This window comes from Ambystoma mexicanum, chromosome 13 (genome assembly GCF_040938575.1).
Source record: "Ambystoma mexicanum isolate Mex_15411 chromosome 13, UKY_AmexF1_1, whole genome shotgun sequence".
Taxonomy (NCBI): Eukaryota; Metazoa; Chordata; class Amphibia; order Caudata; family Ambystomatidae; genus Ambystoma; species Ambystoma mexicanum.
The window spans coordinates 206,224,261-206,243,711 of NC_090938.1; the positions used below are offsets into that span (position 1 = coordinate 206,224,261).

General features: G+C 45.3%; 1 protein-coding gene and 1 long non-coding RNA gene across 3 annotated transcripts in view; one reads left to right on the forward strand and one right to left on the reverse strand.

Moving 5' to 3' along the window:
- LOC138521093 (uncharacterized) overlaps positions 1 to 19,451 on the forward strand; it is a 143,047-nt gene that overhangs the window by 55,890 nt on the left and 67,706 nt on the right. The window lies entirely within an intron of this gene.
- The window catches only part of CELSR2 (cadherin EGF LAG seven-pass G-type receptor 2), a 449,058-nt gene that overhangs the window by 13,768 nt on the left and 415,839 nt on the right, over positions 1 to 19,451 (reverse strand). For both annotated transcript variants that reach the window (XM_069633658.1, XM_069633657.1), the window contains exons 32-33: positions 11,240 to 11,413; positions 10,434 to 10,673 (exon numbers count right to left, since the gene is read on the reverse strand). In XM_069633658.1, the coding sequence (XP_069489759.1) occupies positions 10,434 to 10,673; positions 11,240 to 11,413 (414 nt within the window). The remainder of the gene's footprint in view (positions 1 to 10,433; positions 10,674 to 11,239; positions 11,414 to 19,451) is intronic.

The window sequence follows — 19,451 nt, forward strand, 5'->3', positions numbered from 1 at the left end:
AAGGGCCCCAAGGCAGGTATAACTACAATAATAACGGCCCGTCACAGGGCTATAGCAGCAACATGATAGGGGGCCAAGGGACAGGAAGAGGTACAGTGCAAGGAGGTGCGCTATATGGGAGGAGTGATGGGCTACCCCAAGATGTATGTGCCTTCTGCAAGAGACCCGGACACTGGAAATCCCAGTGTCCCCAGAGTGGTGGGAGAGGAAGGGGCGTACGGCCCCCTTCACAGACAACATTTGCCCCAGGAAATAGGACTGGTGGGTACGGCAACCAAGACAATAGAATGTTTAAACCCCCTCAACCCAATGCCTTTGACGGACAAGCAAGAGGGGATGTTCCCTGGCCGGCCCCGCCTCCCCCCAATCTACTGTATCAGCCACAACAAACACCACAAGTACAAGGTGTATGCCAGGGTGAAGAATGTGGAGAAGGGGTATACTATAGCGATGATTTTCAGGATAACACAAGCGATATGTCCTGAGGATGCCGGAATGAGATAGCGGGAGTGGTGCAGGTTCCTATAGACCAAAGGGGGCCTTATGCCTCTATTAGGATCGGCCCCCACCGAAACTTGAGATGTCTGGTAGACACGGGAGCTGGAAACAGGCACACCTGATTATACTAAGAGATTTTGCCTTTTTGTTGATGAACAGGAAGGTTGCGCTGTGTCAGTCTTGACACAGGAACAAGGGGGTAAACAGAGACCATGTGCATATTTTTCTAGCACTCTGGACTCAGTAGCTCGAGGCCTACCCCCATGCATGAGAGCAGTAGCTGCAGCAGCGACAGCCCTAAAACAAAGTGCAGGTATCATCCTAGGGAGTGAAGTAACAGTAAAAGTTCCACATACGGTAGATGTTCTTCTGAATAGAGTGCATACACAGCATTTGACTACAGCTAGACTCACACAGTATGAGATGATCCTGTTTGCCAGTAATGTAAAAATTGAACGGTGTAACACTTTGAATCCAGCGACACTGCTTCCTTTGCCCACCTCACCTGATGACATTAGGCATGATTGTGTGATCCAAATGGAAGAACACACTAAGGGTAGAGCAGACCTGCAAGACACCCCGCTGGTTGATAATGAGGGTATATTATTCTGTGATGGTTCCTGTTTCAAACTGCCAAATGGGGAGACAACAGCAGGGTATGCAGTAACTACAGGGGAACGGTTGATTGAGAGTGGGAAAGTGTGTGAAAAATCGGCCCAGGCAGCAGAATTAATTGCGCTAACAAGAGCATTAGTGTTAAGCAGCGGTATGAAAGTGACAATTTATACTGATTCAGCCTACGCGCACGGGGTGGTTTCCAGTTTTGGTAAACTCTGGGGAGAGCGTGGCTTCTTAACCTCTCAAGGTGATACTATTAAACATGCCCGATTGATTGCTGAATTATTGCAAGCCCTTACGCTGCCCAAAATGGTGGCCGTAGTGAAGTGCTCAGCGCATAAAAAAACACTGGATTATGTCACGCAGGGAAATTCTTTGGCTGACCAGATGGCTAAACTAGCTGCCACAAGGGACACTCGGTGGGAAGCCCGACAGCTCATAGTGGGGAGGGATGTGACTATGGAAGGGACGAAGGAGCGCGTAAAGGAAATCCAAGCAGATGCAACCATTGAAGAAAGACTATCTTGGCACAAGGATGATCAATATGAGGAGACGGTAGATGGGCTATGGGCACATACCAAAACGAACACCTGGGTACTACCTGACGCATACTTACCTGTGATAGTGAGCGTGGCTCATGGTCCAACCCACGTTAACGCAAGAACTATGGAAGAAGTTTTAAGTACTGTGTGGTACAACAAAAGATTGGGAATGTATTGTCGCCAATGGGCAAAACAATGTGAAATATGTGTTTTATATAATGTGGGGAAAGGTGTACCGGCCCCGGCGGGCCACAGTAAGTTACCCACCTGCCCTTTTGAGGTGGTGTATATGGACTTTATACAGCTGGAGCCTGTAAATAAACATTCCTACTGTTTGGTGATGAAATGTGGGTTCTCAGGATGGGTGGAAGCATATCCCCTGCGGGACAATAGTGCCACCTCCACAGCACAATGCATATTGAAACACTGGGTGCCCTTGTATACGGTCCCCAGATATCTATGGTCTGACAATGGGACTCATTTTACTGGTGAAGTAGTACGCAAAGTTTGCAAGGCCCTTGGTATTGATCAACGTTTCCACGCAGTTTTTCATCCTCAATCAGCTGGGATTATAGAGGGCACAAATAAGGTATTGAAGAACAAACTGGCAAAGGCTTGTGCTGAAACGGGACTGAAATGGCCGGATGCATTGCCTATTGCATTATTGAGTATGCGTACTATGCCTAAGCGTACACATGGTTTATCTCCTTTCGAAATTGTTATGGGGCGTCCACCAAGTATTGGGACCCCCATATCACCTAAGAGATTGTCTGAGCAAGCATGGCCTGCATTACAACAGTACTGTATTGGGTTAACTAATAGACTGATTTCTATTAATGCACAGGTGAACGCAGTAGCTCCATCTCCTCTGATAGGAGAAGGTCACGACGTGCAGCCCGGTGACTGGGTTGTTATAAAAGCCTTCGATCGCACCAGCGGACTGCAACCCAGATGGAGGGGCCCGTTTCAGGTTCTCCTCGCAACACAAACTGCGGTAAAAGTTGATGGCAAACCGCACTGGTACCACGTGAATCACGTCAAGAAGACGCTGCCACTATTGATTCCTCCAGAAAAGGGAACCGACAAACCGCAGGTTGCAAGTGTACTGCCAGATGCCAGTGACAGGTGTGCCCATCGCCTCCGATCCCGTGACGTGTATGTGCCAAGCAACGTGTAAGGACACTGTTTTGAACTTTGATCATTAGGGAGATGAACATTTGGACTCTCTTGTTGGTTTTAGCAGAATTGTGCCTTACTGAAGACGACGGGCTTGTAGCCTGAAGGGCCTTCGGCGTTCCCCTCCTGGGACAGGCACTACGAGACGTGGGACAGATCGGATGAAGGTTTTCAGTGAGACCTACCACTATTAGAGTAATAAGGACACTGGTGCTTTAAATAGGGGATATTGCTATATCGCTAGGTTGCAACTGATATACGCTGTATACTGAGCCATATACTGAACTATGTCTACACCCGTGTATGCTGGTTTAGTCCCTGAACGGATAAGTGTATGCTCCTCAAACACAGAAGGTAAGAGGAAAATACCAGTTTGTACCACAAGAGGCAAAATTTTGTTTTCTGTATGCACGATAGTAGTACTAATAGCATTTGCCATAATATTCTGGTATCTGGAACATCCATCTAGATATGAATTAAAGAACCTGTTGCCCGAGTCAAATGAAACAGGGAGAACAGATTGGGTCAAGAGCAGGAATCGAGATGCCTATGACCAACACGACCCGGAAGACTATGCTAAAAATGAATACGTGAAGATAATAAACACAACATATGGGGTAGTGAATAAAACTGATTGCTGGATCTGCACCCACATGCCCCGACATAGCAGTGAAGGCATCCCAGTGTACGCATCGCCAGTTACTGAGGATGCCGGGTGTACATTAATTTACATGAGAATAGTGTCAGCACAGCAATACATGATACCAAATACCGCTTGTTATGTTAGAGGAGAGAACAAAACCCTTCTAAAGGAAAAGATACGCTATAAAATCAAAACTGAGGGAATCGGGCTTGCACCTGCTATGGTACAGATAGTAAGAGAACCTCCTCCCCCTATCACCATCACACAAGAGTTTAGGCCAAAGAATATATGTTTTAAGAGGAGCGCAAGAGGTAATCAAAGAATGATCTCGGGGTGCAGTCAAATGGTGAATCTAAATAACTACACAAAGGGATTGTTACAGATTGAAGGACATGCCTACGTCTGTAACAAGAGGGCTTATTTGTGGTTAGCCAAAGATTTTGTTGGGGTATGTTACATAGCCAGAATAATGCCGGCTGTGATGGTATATGCCCCGTCTACTCTGCATAAAGAAATACACAGCAGAAATAAACGAGCAGTAAACCCAAAAATTCCTACGTATCAACCTACAGGATGGGAAACGTTTATAGATCTGATGGGGGTCCTGGTTCCTCCAGCGGGCATCTTTATGAACAGTCAAGAAATCCAAAAGCTAAGCAGGGCCCTTGAGTTCGTAATCGAAGAATCTGCAGACCTAATGGAAAACATCACTTATGAAATGAAAGCAATTCGGCTAGTGGCTCTCCAAAATAGGTATGTCTTAGACATACTCACTGCAGAAAGGGGCGGAGTCTGTTTTTTGGTGGGATCCCAATGCTGTGTTTACATACCAGAAGGGAGTACAGGAATCCTGGATGGAGTAAACAAACTGCATAAAGTGGCGGATAGCATCCACCAGGAGGAAGGGTCAGGAGATAGCTGGTGGATGAAGCTCCTGAAAGAAATTGGATGGCAACTTCTTACGCCTATACTGGTTCTAGCGGCAATAGTTGTAGGTATTTGTCTCTGCATCCAATGTTTCCCGGTATGTGTGTCGTGCTGTGTTTCCATGTGTTCTTCCAGCATAACGCGCCTAAATCCAATGGATAAAAGCCATGTACAACAGGAATTTTTTGACATGGGAGGCCTGGAGAAGATTATGGTACATACAGTATGTGATGATGTTGCTTTCCTGCCATCTGCTTATGCTAGGAAGGTTTAGATTGATGCTCAAGTGTGAGCAAAGGGTGGATTGAAGGTACGCATACATATGTAATGTTGTGCTCACACTTGGAGTTTGTACTAATCATCATATGCGTTAAAAGAATGTACTTTTTGCTAAAAGAAGAGGCCTTCTCTTTTATACGGTGGCGTTTAATGGCCATATATGAATAGCAATTGCAAACTAGAAAGAGACCTGCTGACCTGGCAAGAACTTGTTTTTAACAGAAGAATTGTGTTTGGTCACTGTATGTCGAAGCATGTTGAGCCTGCTAAAACTATCTGCAGATTACGGGTGGGGAAGGAATGAGTAAGCACAGCCTCGTGCACAGAGATACACAGAAGGGCACGAGAGAGAGAGAATAACAGATAACAGGAAACCACAATAGCAGATGTTGAACTGTTGACCTTGATGCAAAGTCATGACTGGGAGGAACCGCCTTGTGGTGGACATAATCTATGTGCAGCAATGTATGACAATGTAAAACAGATGGGTATAAAAGGACCACGATGTGCAGGGCAAAGCGCGGCACTTTGACGACTTGCTTTGCGAGACGTTTGAACTTGCTGCCCATTCGCGAATGCTTGTGCATTAATAAAGTAATGTTAACTTGGCTCTTTTCTGTCTGAGTTATTGCAGGGTCCCTCTTGTACTGGTTATGGACGGCGAGAAATCGCACCCACAAATCCGACCAGCGATATCAGTTCACCATCTGGCTCCTGTAAAAGGACGCCAAATCCACAGAGCCGCATGATTCCATGAAGAAACCATTGCTGGAAGCCTCCTCTGCCGACTGCTACTGCAGGTTTCCATCCACTGTTCAGTTCTTTCATCTTCAGACCAAGAAGCCAGGGACTGGATCCTGTGCTGCTGCATCCTGAAGGAATCCACCCAGAAGTCCTTCTTTTCTCCTAAGGTACTATGCTGGCTTGGGTAATACTTACCTTAAGTCTTGTGTGAATCCTGTGAGGCTGGGTGGGTGATTCTTGTGGATGGGAGTTTGCCCATACCACTTGCCCAGGTCTAATGCTGGAGCCTTCTCAGAAATCCCTGAACATTTAACTAACTTTGAAGCTAATACTCGTTAAAGAAGATATCCTCTGGAACTCTGACTTTCCTGCAACTGAACCCTTTCCTGTTCTGTCTACAGCTGGCTCCTAGACCACTAGGGTCGCTCTTCTGCCTCTGAGAAAACGCATCCAATAGACTAGAGAACAACCTTGATGATAAGGATTCGGTCTGGTAATTGTAACATGTATAAAAGTACTCATCAGTTAGTGTTGTAACCGTAACAATTGCTAGTGCAAACCACTAGGAGGTAAATAGCAAAATGTAATTACCGTAATTTTCCTGTAACAATTGTGGGCGCAAGCCACTACTATTTAAGAAGTTGCATGTAAAAGTCTACAACTTACTTTGAATAGTGTTCCACATTCTAAAAAGTAATAAGTGTTGGTACTGTTTCATTATTCTTAACTGAATCAGCATACACGCTTGCCAATAGGGTTTACCTGCCTTGAATAACAAGATTGTCATTCGTAAAGTGTACCATTTGGTTTTGCTTTCCCTAAACTGCTTTACGCAGATCTAAAACAGTCTTTGAGTTAATACTCGTCTTTGAGTTGCTTGTAGCCCCTCTTAAAAGTATATAGGGTCTCACTTGTCTTGAATAGCTGCTACTCTTCTAAACGTGTAACACTGGGTTGTGCTTTCCCTGAATTGCTTTGGTGCTCAGTCTTGGTTGTTCAGTCTTCTTGTAGAGACTCCTATCCTCCTGAAAAGACCTATTTGGGACGGTGACTCTAAGGGAACTCAGTGCCTTCTTCCCTTACTAGGGAAGGACATTGTAAGGATAGTACCTTGCATATAAGGTTTTATATGGTTTTGCTATCTCCTTTATTCTCAAACTATTCGTTTGTATTAATTACCTGGTTCTGTTTATTTATACACTTGCTATGCTACACTTACAGTGCATTGAAAAGTGATTCTAAATGTATTTAACGAGAGAAGTGCTGGTGTTTTTAGCAGAGCACACCAAGGTGAATGTGTATATATTAAAAGTGAATGTTTTAGTGTGTTACTTGCCTGTTGTATTTCATTGATAAGAGTTTGTCTAAGGCCTAAATAAATGACTGTATTTTTATACATTATGCCTAACCTGTATCATTAAGAGTTCTCTGTGTGTACCTAACTGAGCCCTTCACCACTCTCATGCCCTCCTAAGTACAAGCCCTGAAGTTCAGTCGCACCACCCAGAGAGACTTCGACTAGACAATAGTGTTTGTCCCTGTTCATCAGAATAGGTGCGCCCCGATTCTGAAAATCCATCTTAACAACTGCCAAGTGATGTCTCCTGCAGAACATACAGAGTCTGGCAGTGATACAGGAGAACATGAGCTCCTGACGGTTCTTGAACCACGAGGCCAATGTCACTATGTAGTACACGAAGAAGCCTACTGTCTCCAGCACATCCCTAACTCCCTCCTCCACCGGGCACACTCTGCCCACTGTCAAATCCCAAAAGAAGTCAATGAATTCCAAGCTGTGCGTTGGCGACGAGGTCAATTCTGTTCACATGGACAGACACCTAGGTCAAACACCAGGTCCAGTAGAAACTGCAGACTGGATGCTTCTAGAGGCAGGGAGCTTACCCTGATCAGCCAGCTGTCCAAATATGGACAATAGGTGAATGCCTGTCAGCCGAAGGGAGGGAGCCAGCATGACCTTCAGTTTAGTGAACATTCTGGGAGCTGAACTGAGGTTGAACAAAGTACCTTGTAATCGGAGTGATCTTCAATGATTGAGAACTAGAGGTAACGCCAGTGAGGCGCCAAATCAATGCGTGCAGATATGCGTCCTGTATATTCACAGCTACTAGCCAGTCACCCGGATTGCGGGAGGCCGATATGAGGACTTGAACATTTCTTGGGGTAAGAGAAGGTTGAAAGAATAGAGGTCCGGAATTATTAAAAGACCCATCTTTGTTCTTTTACTAAATGACTTACTTGCGTAGAATTCAGCACTCGCTTGAATGCATGCATCAGCAGAGGTTGAAGAAGCCTTGTACCATAGACTCTGAACCTCGCTCGCAGAGTGGAGTTGATGAAGCGGTATCCTACGCAACCACGAGTCGTTGGGTATCGCCCGCTGCTCAGATAGCAACAAACCCTGACCCTACTGGGGTTCTTTGGTTTGGAGCTGTCACGTCATTTAAACAACTTTAGCTCCGAGGAAGGAGTTTGATGAGAGAAGAATCCCCTCGGAAAGAGACGTAGCTGCTTTTCTTCAGGGGGATGCTCAGGGACCCCCTTGCCAATTGCACCAATCATGGTGCAAATTCACAAAATCCTCCTGTGTTCATCAAGGGAAAGGGTTTTGCTTCTGCTGCCCCGATGGCCTCGATGTTGCTGAGTGTTTGCAAGTGTCGACAATGATTTTGCCATTTGGGCACTTGTCTTTTTCTTACTCGACTCCTCGTCCGTATCTAGCTAAACAGGTTCATCCCCCGCTCAAGAGTGCCTGTCTAAAAGCCTCACCCATAGGCATACCTTGTCCAAATGAGGGTACAATGCCTCCATGAGATCCTCTGCCACCTGACGTCCCTCAGCCAACCCACAGCAGAAGCCTGCCTAGTACTCTAGGAAGATCAAGGAATGCTAATCACTCAGATTTTTCCTGAATTTCAAGTTTCCAGACACTAGGACTGCCTCAGCGTTAGGGCGCTTAGTAGAACTTCTAGCCAGCTGCGTCTTCTCACCCAAGGGGTACTTGGGAGGTGGCAGAAAAGAGCATTGATCTTTTCCGAACAGTGTGGCTGTGGCCACTATGGAGGAGTAGGCGGGTGAGTGCCCCATCACAGAGCGATACTCTGTGGGCAGAGCCCATTAACGTTGGGCAGAGACAATTAATGAAGGTTATGAAGGGGAACAGACTCAGGTTTTTGCCAAAGCTTGACTGCCTTCCCCACGACACCAGTTTGCAAATGGATGCCTGGCTGATCAGCCGCCTTCACCAAGAGCACAGATGAGAGAACACCTTGGTCTCATTGGGGATTTTACAGAACTGGTACCCCAGGTAATCCAGACGATCCAGCACCCTTTCATGGAAGGCTCTGGCAAGATGTGGTCCTCATCCTTGTCATCTCCAACGGGGTCTGGGCACCTCCTTTTGTCTGCATCATCCAGTGGTCCATCCGGCAGTGATCGCGGTGGGGGAGCGGGATCGCTAGGTAGAGGCAGCAGAGGGTCAGAAGGAACTGGTGGACCAACTGAAGGAGGCACAGGCAAGGCGGCCCGAGAGGATCGGGCCTGAGGCTCACCCACTGGGTCAGAGCTTCTGGGATGAGAATCTGTCAAGAGCACTTCCGGCATAAGGCCTTTAAAACATTACCCCATTGGTTTGGAGCGCATGAGATCCTGAAATCTCTCACAGAAGCAGCCCCCCCTTCGATTAATGATTTTGCAGAAGCCTCCCTGAGAGTGAAGGAATGCCTTTTGGAGCCCAGGCATTGCGTGGAAACAAAGCAAAGGCTCTGATTAGCTCGTAGCACTGGGGTGTGGGGGTGCAAATCCATTCGAGGAGAAAAACAAATGAGGCCCAGTGTCCCTGGGGCACAGAAGGTAAAAACCTCTCTGAGTCCCCCATACCCACCTTCCTGTTGGGGCCGCAGGAGATTCGTTGCCTGCTGACGGACCAGAGTCAGAGCCCGACACAGTTATCATAGAGGAGCTCTGTGTCGTGGCCCACGGCTATTGCGCAGGAATGGAGACTAAGGAGGCTGAGGTACACCCCAGAGAAAGTTGGTGTCTTAGGCCTGCTGCACCCACAGTCCTCTGTAGGTCCTGGAAATATCCTCGAGGGGGGAGCTCGATTGGCCTTGGGACCAATCCAGGTATGAGGCGAACCACCCTCAGGAGCGATGCTCCAGTACAAGCCCTCACAGAGGCTGAAGCCCCTCAGACCGATGTCTGTATAAACTCCAGGGACAGCCTCTTGAAAGCCCCTCGGGCAAGCCCAGTAGTGTGGTGGCCAGCTATATCAGTCACTCCCAACCCAGTTGATACCTGGGATGGAGTCGCCGGGTTGGGGCGCAGAGTAACAAAGGGTCTTACTCTCTGTCTTCAAGGCCACAGAGTTCTTCAGAGTCTCCAGAGGAGTGGATTTGTAGATTTTCTCCCACCACTCCAACCACTGCTTCAGTGACTTCTGTGAAAGTGCGTCACAGAATGCACAGCTGTCAAAAGCGGTGAAGAGGGGCCAAACCCTCTAAAAACTGAGCTTGAGTATCCGCCACCGATAAGGACTTGCACACACAGAGAAGGGGGGGAAAAAAAAACAAATGAAAAAGGACCTCCGTCGGCAAAAAAAAAAAAAAGAAAAGTGCTGCGCTAGGTGTCCAGCGCTATTAGCGTTGAAAAAAGGATTGAGGGAAAGCAACGTTGGGTGGAGGCATGGCCGTGCCAGTGTCTTACACATGCAGTCTGTCTCTGCACACACATTTAAAGGGGAAACAGGCACACTAGGAAGGACTCTGGTAGGTCTGGAGGAAAAGGAATGAGTTGTATGAGTACAAAGTTGCAAAAGCACTACTCAGTACAGGTGCGCATCCGCTAAAGCCTGTCTACCTCCTAAGAGGGTCACGTGCTGTTCCCTAGAGAGCACATAAGACTCTGATCTCCAGGTTCAGTTTGCAAAGTGCACTCACATTGGTAAAGGGTTGTCAAGTCATTCCTGCTTTATAAAAGAAGCGTCTTACCTTTATGAGGATGGGGTATAACGTTGGCCTGCTTGACCCCCGTCTTTTCCTTGTGGTGGATGTCCCCGTTCTCTTTCGGCTTCTCCTCCAGAAGGCCGGCCTTCTCCTGAGAGTGCTCGTCCACCTTTGTTACCGTCTCCACTTTCAGTTTCTCTGAGCCAGTCTGTCCTTCACTCTCGCTGGCTGTGGTTACAAACTCCCCAGGCCAGTAGGGCTTACTCTGCCCTGTGAGGTTATCCACTGGAGAAAAGAGATCAGTTTAGAAACTGTCCTTCAGACACTCAAAAAAGAAGATCTTATTTTCCTCTTCTCATACTACTTTTGACTGGCTCTTCCAGTTTAGATTCTATGGGAGACGGGAATATTAATTATATTGTAATGCGTGTATTCAAAGTGATGAGACTCCTTGTATTAGATCTAAAAGAAGTATCTAGAATCCCATTCCCTATATACAGATTAGTTTTCTCAGAACTCTCCCCCCACCCACAAGTCCTGGAGTACAAAAACTATGTGTTGTATGACAGTCATTACCCAGTAATAATCTTTCTATGGTGTGAATCTGTTCAGAGTCACATGCTATGCATATCCTGTCATCGAGTTGTTGGTCTGGAGTATTATATGTTGTTTACTTCCAAAGTAAAAGGGTGTCACCCTGGGTGTTCCAGTCACACTATCTCAAGCCTAAATGTGCAGGTGCCCATGATAGTCCACACGTCCCACCCACTGAGGTTCAACCTGCAGAGATGACCGCTGTGTGACGTCATCAGGCATATTAACAAAGGTGAACACAAACACACACTCGTCACCTTTTGAAGTGCTGTTTGGTGGCGGCTTGTCATTGTTGGGACACAGAAGATTTTCCCAGCATGGTTCTCCTGCAAACTCTTCATCCTCCTCACTGTCGGAGGAGTGCGTAGATGCATATGAGCCGCTCTGGTCATCTTCCATGGATAGATCGCTGTCCGAGTCAGAGTCCGGCCCTGAAGGGTGGTAGAAGTCAGGATCATTATTTCAGAATGGCAAAATATGGAAAACAGCAAATGCATCCTTCTGTACTGTATCCAGAGCATATCATTAAGGAGTACCAGTGTGCACTCCCAAAGCACAGTTTATAAGTCTTCAAGACAAGTAACACGAAAGGGAAGCTGCACAGGAAAAAGACTCGAAACAGGAGTACTCCCAAAACAAATAACATACATCAGGGTAAACACTTCCCCTACCAAACATCAAGAAGAGCAACGTATGCAGCGCATTCATTTACAGTTAGTGTTATGTGCTGGAAATCTCTGAAGAGGATCCCGATTGTCAGGGAGTTAATCCAGTCTTAGGCTATTTTAGGGTCAAGGGAAATGCACTCAAGATTATTTCACATTCCAAGTTGATGTACCTCAGAAACCTCTTTCAGAGATAGGTAATCCAGCTCAAGGGTGTTTCTTGGACACTACATGTATGTGTATGTCATGCACACATAAGGGTCACTGCAGGTGAAAGAAGGCCTCCACTTATTCACATTACACTGCACATACCTAAGGTGACCAGTTTTTTAAAAATAAAAACAAGGACAAGCAACTGACATAGAAGTAGGACTACAGCTTCAGCAGTGAAACTGTAGTCCTACTATTGTGTTGGTGGCCTGTCCTGTGTCATGTTGCAGCGCCCAGGGTCCCGAGACCTTTTTTTATTTTGAAAAACCTGTACTGGGATTTGGATATCAGGTGGATACCATTTGGCAAACCGATGGAAAAATCATGCCATCTGGCACAAAACCGAGATGGTATCCACCCGATGCCCAAATCCCGGGACGTGGTTAATAAACTTTAAAAAAGTCTCGGGACCCCGGGAAGGAGGTGCAAATACCCGGACAGTCCCGGCAAAACTGGGACATCTGGTCACCCTACATCTACCAAAAGGAAACAGTGGCACCACCCCCAATGGCACCTGTACGATCACGCAGATCTGAGGTAGGCTACAGTATACATGAACAAAATGAAAGTAATGATTTTTGGGGGTTTTCGTTTGAGTGTTTTTTGCTGGAGGGCAATGTTAGGAGTTTTCCTACAGTCCTCTGGCGAGAGATCTAAGGAGACCTAACCTTAGTGAAGTAACAGGGAGATCACCAAGTTTGTCCAAAACTCTCTTTGTGGTAACACAGCCGCTCAGACGGGCTTCACTCTTAGGATGGGCGTAGACTAGTATCAAGGTATAATTAGGCCCGTACACATACGCAGCAAAACACATTACACATTATATACGGTTTAATATAGATATTATTTATTGTATGAGGTTAAAACACTGCCAAATAAGAATTTGCAATACACAAACACAGTAAGTATGTGAAAACAACAGTAATTGGTTACACAATATTGTCTACCATCTTCATAACCTAGTATGACAGACACAGGCTAACAGGTAAGTACTTTATAGGGAGAAAAGGGCACTAAACAATCCAGGCAAAACAGATGAGCCATTATTAACAGGGCTGTTATAAAATATAGCGCAGTGCAGGGTCTCGAGGAAAGACCCAGTTTACTCGCAAAGATGAGCCGAAACAAGTAGCAAAAATGTGTTACATTCTAGTTATTTTATGAAATGTTTATATTTATTTGATTTAGTTGAAATAAAGCAACCTTTCAAATACCAAATACAATAACTCAAATAAAATATTTTTAAATTTAAAAGCAAACAAAACTTTTTTTCCCCATTTTCCTATATACAATGAAACAAATCAAGAAAAAACACATGACTTTAATCGCAGACTTCAACTTGGTTGACCTCAGGACTGTTGATAATTTCACCCAGTTTCCAGATTTAAACTTGATAGAAAATTAACAGTGGCAATTTGCAGGGGTAAATAACCAGAACCTAGTATTAAAGACCAGGTCAAATCTTGGGGAGCAAGGCATAAATATTTACAATGTCTGGCATAGTGAGTTTCCTGCAATGGCCGGAGGCCCTTACATTCTGTGATAAGATGCACCAAGGTGTCGCGAGTGTCCATCGACATGCAAAAGCGGCAAACATTCTCTGAGGGGCTCAAGAGTTTCCTTTTGGCCTGTAGATCTCGTGTGACCCATAAATTAAAACGCACTCTTAAAATGTTGTTGTGAAATTTATGTGAAGGGCAGCGAATTAAATAAGCTGGTAAGGGGCGTGTTTTTTTATGTGGGAAGCGATACTCATCAGCATCTTGATACAAAAGACATGCTGTTCGTGTGAGAGACCAATCTGCGTGATACAATTTTGATTTAACTTTGTCTGGATTTTGCAGTAGTAAATCCAGTGAAATATCTGCCGAGGTTAGCACGCGATAGACACTAGTCAGCCAGGATTTGATAAACAACTGTTTTGATGAGAAAATATATGATGAAAGATGTTTTAACAGAACTTGCAGAGTGGTTGAAAGCAAGCATTTTCTGAAAAAGGAGCATTGACGCCAGTTGAAAACAGCCTGCAAGGAAACTAAACCAAGTTCGTATCTTATCCAGGCAACTGGAATGCAATTTGGGATGTGTAATATTCAGCGCTAATATTGCTTCCCATTTCACAAATTGTAAGGAAGGATTGTCCTGAAAGGTTTCGAGACCGTACAATAGAGCTGGGGTGGTGTCCGGTCATTTGGTCGAAAATAAATGGTCGAATGACCATTTGATCGAATCAAAATGGTCGAAAAAAAGGGTCAAATTTATTTATTTATTTTTAGTTTTGGTTGCTTAAAAAATATTTTTTAATAAAGAAAATTCTACCTTTTTTGTTCGACCAAATGGTCAGTCGACCATTTGGTTTTCGACCAAATGACTGGTAACCAGCTGGGGTAGTTTTCATGGTCGAGAAATGCCAGGCTGGCAGGATGGAAAATTTGACATATTTATACATAAGAATACTGGCTTGTGAGATAAATGATGTTAGCCTTGTCTCTAGGCGTGTAATATGGCCTATTGGGTGAACTGAACTCTCGAAAAGAATGCCAAGGTAGGTGTAATGCGGCACCATATTTATAGGAATATGATTGAAGGTCCACACATGGGATAGCGGGCCATGCCGCCTTGCGGAGTATGCAATGATTTGTGTTTTAGAAGTGTTTGTTTTCAATTCGTTGTTTTGAGTGCAAGTAAAAAAAGCATTCAACAATCGTTACAAACCTACTTGTGTTCTGGAGATAAGCACTAGATCATCAGCATATAGAAGTGTTTGAATTGGATGATTGTTTAATTTAGGGGAGTCCGAAATCACAGTGGACAATTCATATCTAACGTCTTGAATGAAATAGTTAAAGATTGCTGACGCCAGAAGACAACCTTGTTTAAGGCCTCGTGAGGTGATGATCTGTTTCGAGAGCACACCATCTAACTAAAGGCGAACTTTAATCGAGGTTCCAGAATGCAATGGATGTATCACATCTAGTAGAGTTGCAGGACATTGATCTCTATGCAGCTTTGCTAATAGGAGCACACCGCTCACTGAGTCAAAAGCAGCGTTGAGGTCAACGAACGCAAAGAATACTTGTTGTTTCTGCAAATGACATTGCATTTTAATCGAGTTTAGAGCAAATAAATTAATTGATGTTCCCATTCCTGCAATGTTGAAAAGAGTGACCAGCAGTCATTTATAATTCTAAAGGGAATATAAAATCACGGGTACCTTTCAAAATTACACCAATTTTCCAGAAAATGCTTGGGCACCAAGGAAAACGGTCAGAGCCCCAGTAATGCAAGTATGGAGGTTGGGCGAGGGCAGAGAAACACCTGCACTGGTAGCCAGGCGACCTCCGCAATACTGTGCTGGACCCGGAGAGAGCAGTTACGGCCCTGGTTGCGGTGGAATTGCCCAGGAATGGTGGAGCCATAGGTGAATTTTGTTGCCGGATTGAATCTGGCTAGAGGGGGGTTGGGTTCTCCAGTCAGTGTAATTGAACCCCAGACGAGGCGACCCCACTAGGGAAGTCATCAAGTAATACAACCCAAGAGGCAGAGGAAACTGTGCAGGCGACAACAATAGGACGCATCATGAGACCCATGAGTCATACCAGGCAGGAGGTGATGGTTCCACAATAAGGATAATGGCTGGACTTGACCCAAGACGACCCATGAAGAGCAGAGAAATGGTAGCAGGCAGCCACTAGAGTTCCGGGCCAGCAAAGCCGAGGGGTGGAGGGTCCCACATTCAGGGACCAAAGCCTGAAGGATTTCCCAGGAGCGGAAGGTGGGGAGGAGAGAGGCCGGTCAGACAGTCCAGAAGGGCAGCTGCAAGAAGCAAACCAGAACCCCACCAGGGAGGGATTCCAGCAATAGGAAGAAGCAGCGATGTGAAGGACACAGAAGCCCGGGCCCAGCCGGTATAGCCACACCAGAATCCTCAGCAGCAGGGAACCTCTTCAGCAGGCTTCAGGTAAGATATGGAATCCATCTGAAGGATGAATAGGGCTTCCTACTGATTATACCCAATCCCTGAGGGGACGGCCAAGCCAGCTCACCAACCCACAGCCATTCAGCAATCAGCCAAAGCTCCTAATAGTCCTGCACACCTGTACATTTGTGGATTTGAAAGTCTGGAGGGCCTTAGGCCAGTTTAGACTTGAACCCAAACCCAGGATGTCTTTGTGCAGTTAAATGGCCACTTTAGCCATGCCTTATGGTCCACTCATAACACGAAAGGCCACAAAACAAAATGACTGGGGTAGGAATGAGAAAAATGCCTTATTGTGTAAATGGCACCCTATGTGTGCAGTTGGCTTCTAATAAGTTAAAAGTGACTACATCCATGGTGGAGCCAAAACAAAAGTACAGTTGTCACCAGCCCACTCTCCAACCCACTTTAAGGGACAAAGAATCACACTGGGATAAACATGAGGTACATTAAAAGCCTTCCGAAAAGTGACAAATGGACATCAGGCTTCTAATGGTTAATGCAGCGAGTTTCATTACATAGGTCCATATGTCTAGAAGCGTCTGTCCCCTCTATAGACGAATCAAGATGGCGGAACCACTGGTAAATGCGTGTCAGACAATCGAAATGAGCAATTTAGCCAGTAACATACCATCCTTTTAGAGAGGTAAATTGGCACCAGGTTCTTTAAGAATTTCAACACAAAGCAGCGGATCTTAAAATCAATCCTGTGCTTGACTGGGAGCAAGTGAAGTCACCTCTGCATTGCAGAGAAAGACACTGTTTTGGGTGCCTTGAGAAGAAGACGAAATGCTGCATTGTGAGCCCTCTGGAGGCGGGTTATTTGTCTAACAGGAACGCCAGTAAGAGGGCCATTCCCATAATCCAACCACATGTAACATGCATTCTCCCCACTGTTGCAGTGAGATGACTTCCTGAAGTGTGGTCATTCTGAATTGAGCCCTCACAAACTTGATTGGTCTGAAGTCCAAGATTGTTTTTTAAACTTCCATCTTACTTTAGAATAAGGGAGCGGGTTCAATATAGACCCTGATTGTGTTACTTCTTCCATGGATGCTTTTTGTAAGAGCCCTTTGATCTTTCTTGACTGGTCTTTGGTGAGGTTTTTCTTATAATTGTATGCAATAGCCCTTCTGTTAAGGATAATTAAAATTATTTGTTATTTATATTGCGCCTTTCCCAAAACACTGTACATACAATTATCACCCAAACGAATTTCATCCTCATTTATCAACCTCAGAAGGATGAAAGGCTGAGGTGGCCTTTCCGGGATTTGAACCTGCGACCTGCAGATCACACACAGATCGCAGCAGCAAGTGCTCAACCTGCTGAGGTATTTTACCAGCTTGGGGTAATCCTATGGGACTCCACGGGAATGGGAACTTACCATTCCTCCGCGGCCTGTACAATCCTGGTATTACCAGGATACCGGGCGGTGGATACGATAGGCCGAGGTTGCCGGTAGGCTGCCGGCCTACCGTCAACCTCATAATGAGGGTCAGTGCGTTAGTCTTACAGGCGCAGTGCAGCCATTTGCTCCCTGATCAGGAGCAAAACATCTGCCTGGTGTTTTGGCAGCCCTATGACACAGTTGCAAGGGAGCAGACGTGTCTCTAGTTTAATTCACAAGCGAACGTTCATGCACAGTGTCATGCTAAAAAACACATATTAGACAATGCTGGGTCATGCGTTTGCTGCTTCTTAGATGAAAAGAAAAACAACATTTTTTAATGGGTTTTCTCTATTAAGCAGGTGCAAAGTGTTAAAAACAAGCGAAGAGTGACGGACTGTTCTTCACAGAAACCGGTCGGCTATGAAATGACCTGACCCAAGAATATAACGACACTACCTGGAGTCAGTGCATTTGGTTCATGGATCCCCAATTTAAACAACCCTGAGGATCCCTTTTCTAATGAAAAAACTAAGAGAAAAAAATGATTGAAAAATTGATTGAAAAAGCTATCGAACAGTCCACTCTTCGCTTGTTTTTAACACTTTGCACCTGCTTAATAGAGAAAACCCATTAAAAAATGTTGTTTCTCTTTTCATCTAAGAAGCAGCAAACGCATGACCCAGCATGGTCTAATATGTGTTTTTTAGCACAACACTGTGCATGAACATTCACTTGTGAATTAAACTAGAGACACGTCTGCTCCCTTGCAACTCTCTCTTTTAACAAAGAAACTGTGTGCTTCGTAAGTGTGAATACTGAACTGGGTAACTCACAGTAGGAAAGCCCAAAACGGTCCTCCTTGTTATATATACAGTTCTTCTTACAGCCCTGGGCTGTGGACCCTAACTTGAAACGTCAAGTTACCCTTTACCAGGTCGCTTACTTCTTTCGTAAACATACGCAAGCCTTTACCTCATTTCGAACGGCCTCAAACAAAAGCCAAACATGACAGAAGCAAGGTGCCTAGCCTTCGCAGAAGATCTTGTAGAAACAATACTAGCAATCCCATCAATCCTAGGGGAAGATATAACCATACCCATACCAGGCACAACTAATGACGAATGGAACGAATTGGAAATTCTCAAGAAACTACTGATTAGTACAGAGCTCCATGGAGCAATCATGACCGAGTATCTTAGAGCGCATGCAGCACCAATGGGCCTTTTAATCAGAATTGAGCCGAGAATCTTCCTCGAACATATAGAATTCAGGAAAGACTGGAGCTATATATCAAACAAATGTACAAGGGATTGGTTGATACTAATCATAAACACGGCAAAAGCTGTATCCGAAAAACTGATGAAGGAAATAGAAGACAAGCAAGAAACCATGAAATCCTCTAACATACTAGCTCAATACAAAAAAGCCTGGAAGATCTGGATGCTACAATGAAAGAGTTCAGAGACTTTAACCTGAACAAAAAAATAACAAAACTTAAAAAAGATTTGTCTGTCTACACACAGACGCCTATTATGAAGACCTGAGCGCCAGCAACTCGGCCCCGCCAGGCCAGCATCTCAACCAGCACAACAAGAAACGGATCCAGAACAACAGAGCTCGACTCAATAATTGGTCCTTTTCAAGTGGCACCTCAGGAAGTGGTTCAAATTCATCTGGCCCGAATAGCCCTTTGAACAACACAGGCCCATCGAATGCTGCCCGTCCATCTAAACCTTTTTTTCAAGGTGGGCGGAAAAGAGGCAAGAACAGAGGCAGAGGCAACTGGCAGCCACAAGTCCATTGGCACAATCCATCATCAATCGTAACCCGCAGCAGAGGCAGCGGACAGGGACAACAGGGACAACCAGGACCCCTGTCCGAGTAGATTCTACACCTGAAGATCATCAGCAGCAAAGTCTTGTCATGAATCTATCCAAATACACGCTATCCACAGATGAAATTGATCTTCTCGAAAAAGGTCTCTCATTTGTACCATCAGCAGACCATGATCCTTTTCAGACTCGCATTGAAGTGGCCCAATTGGTGAGAAAAATCCGGTTAAAACAATATTTTGGCTCCATTACTACCACAGGAGAAAAGGGAGCCACTAATCTACGAGGCAAATCCACCTTTTACCCTCCACCAAACGGTATCTCTCCTGAATCTATCATATTTGAAAAAGCTCTACTGAAAAAACTTGAGCAACTAGAAGCAGATCTAGT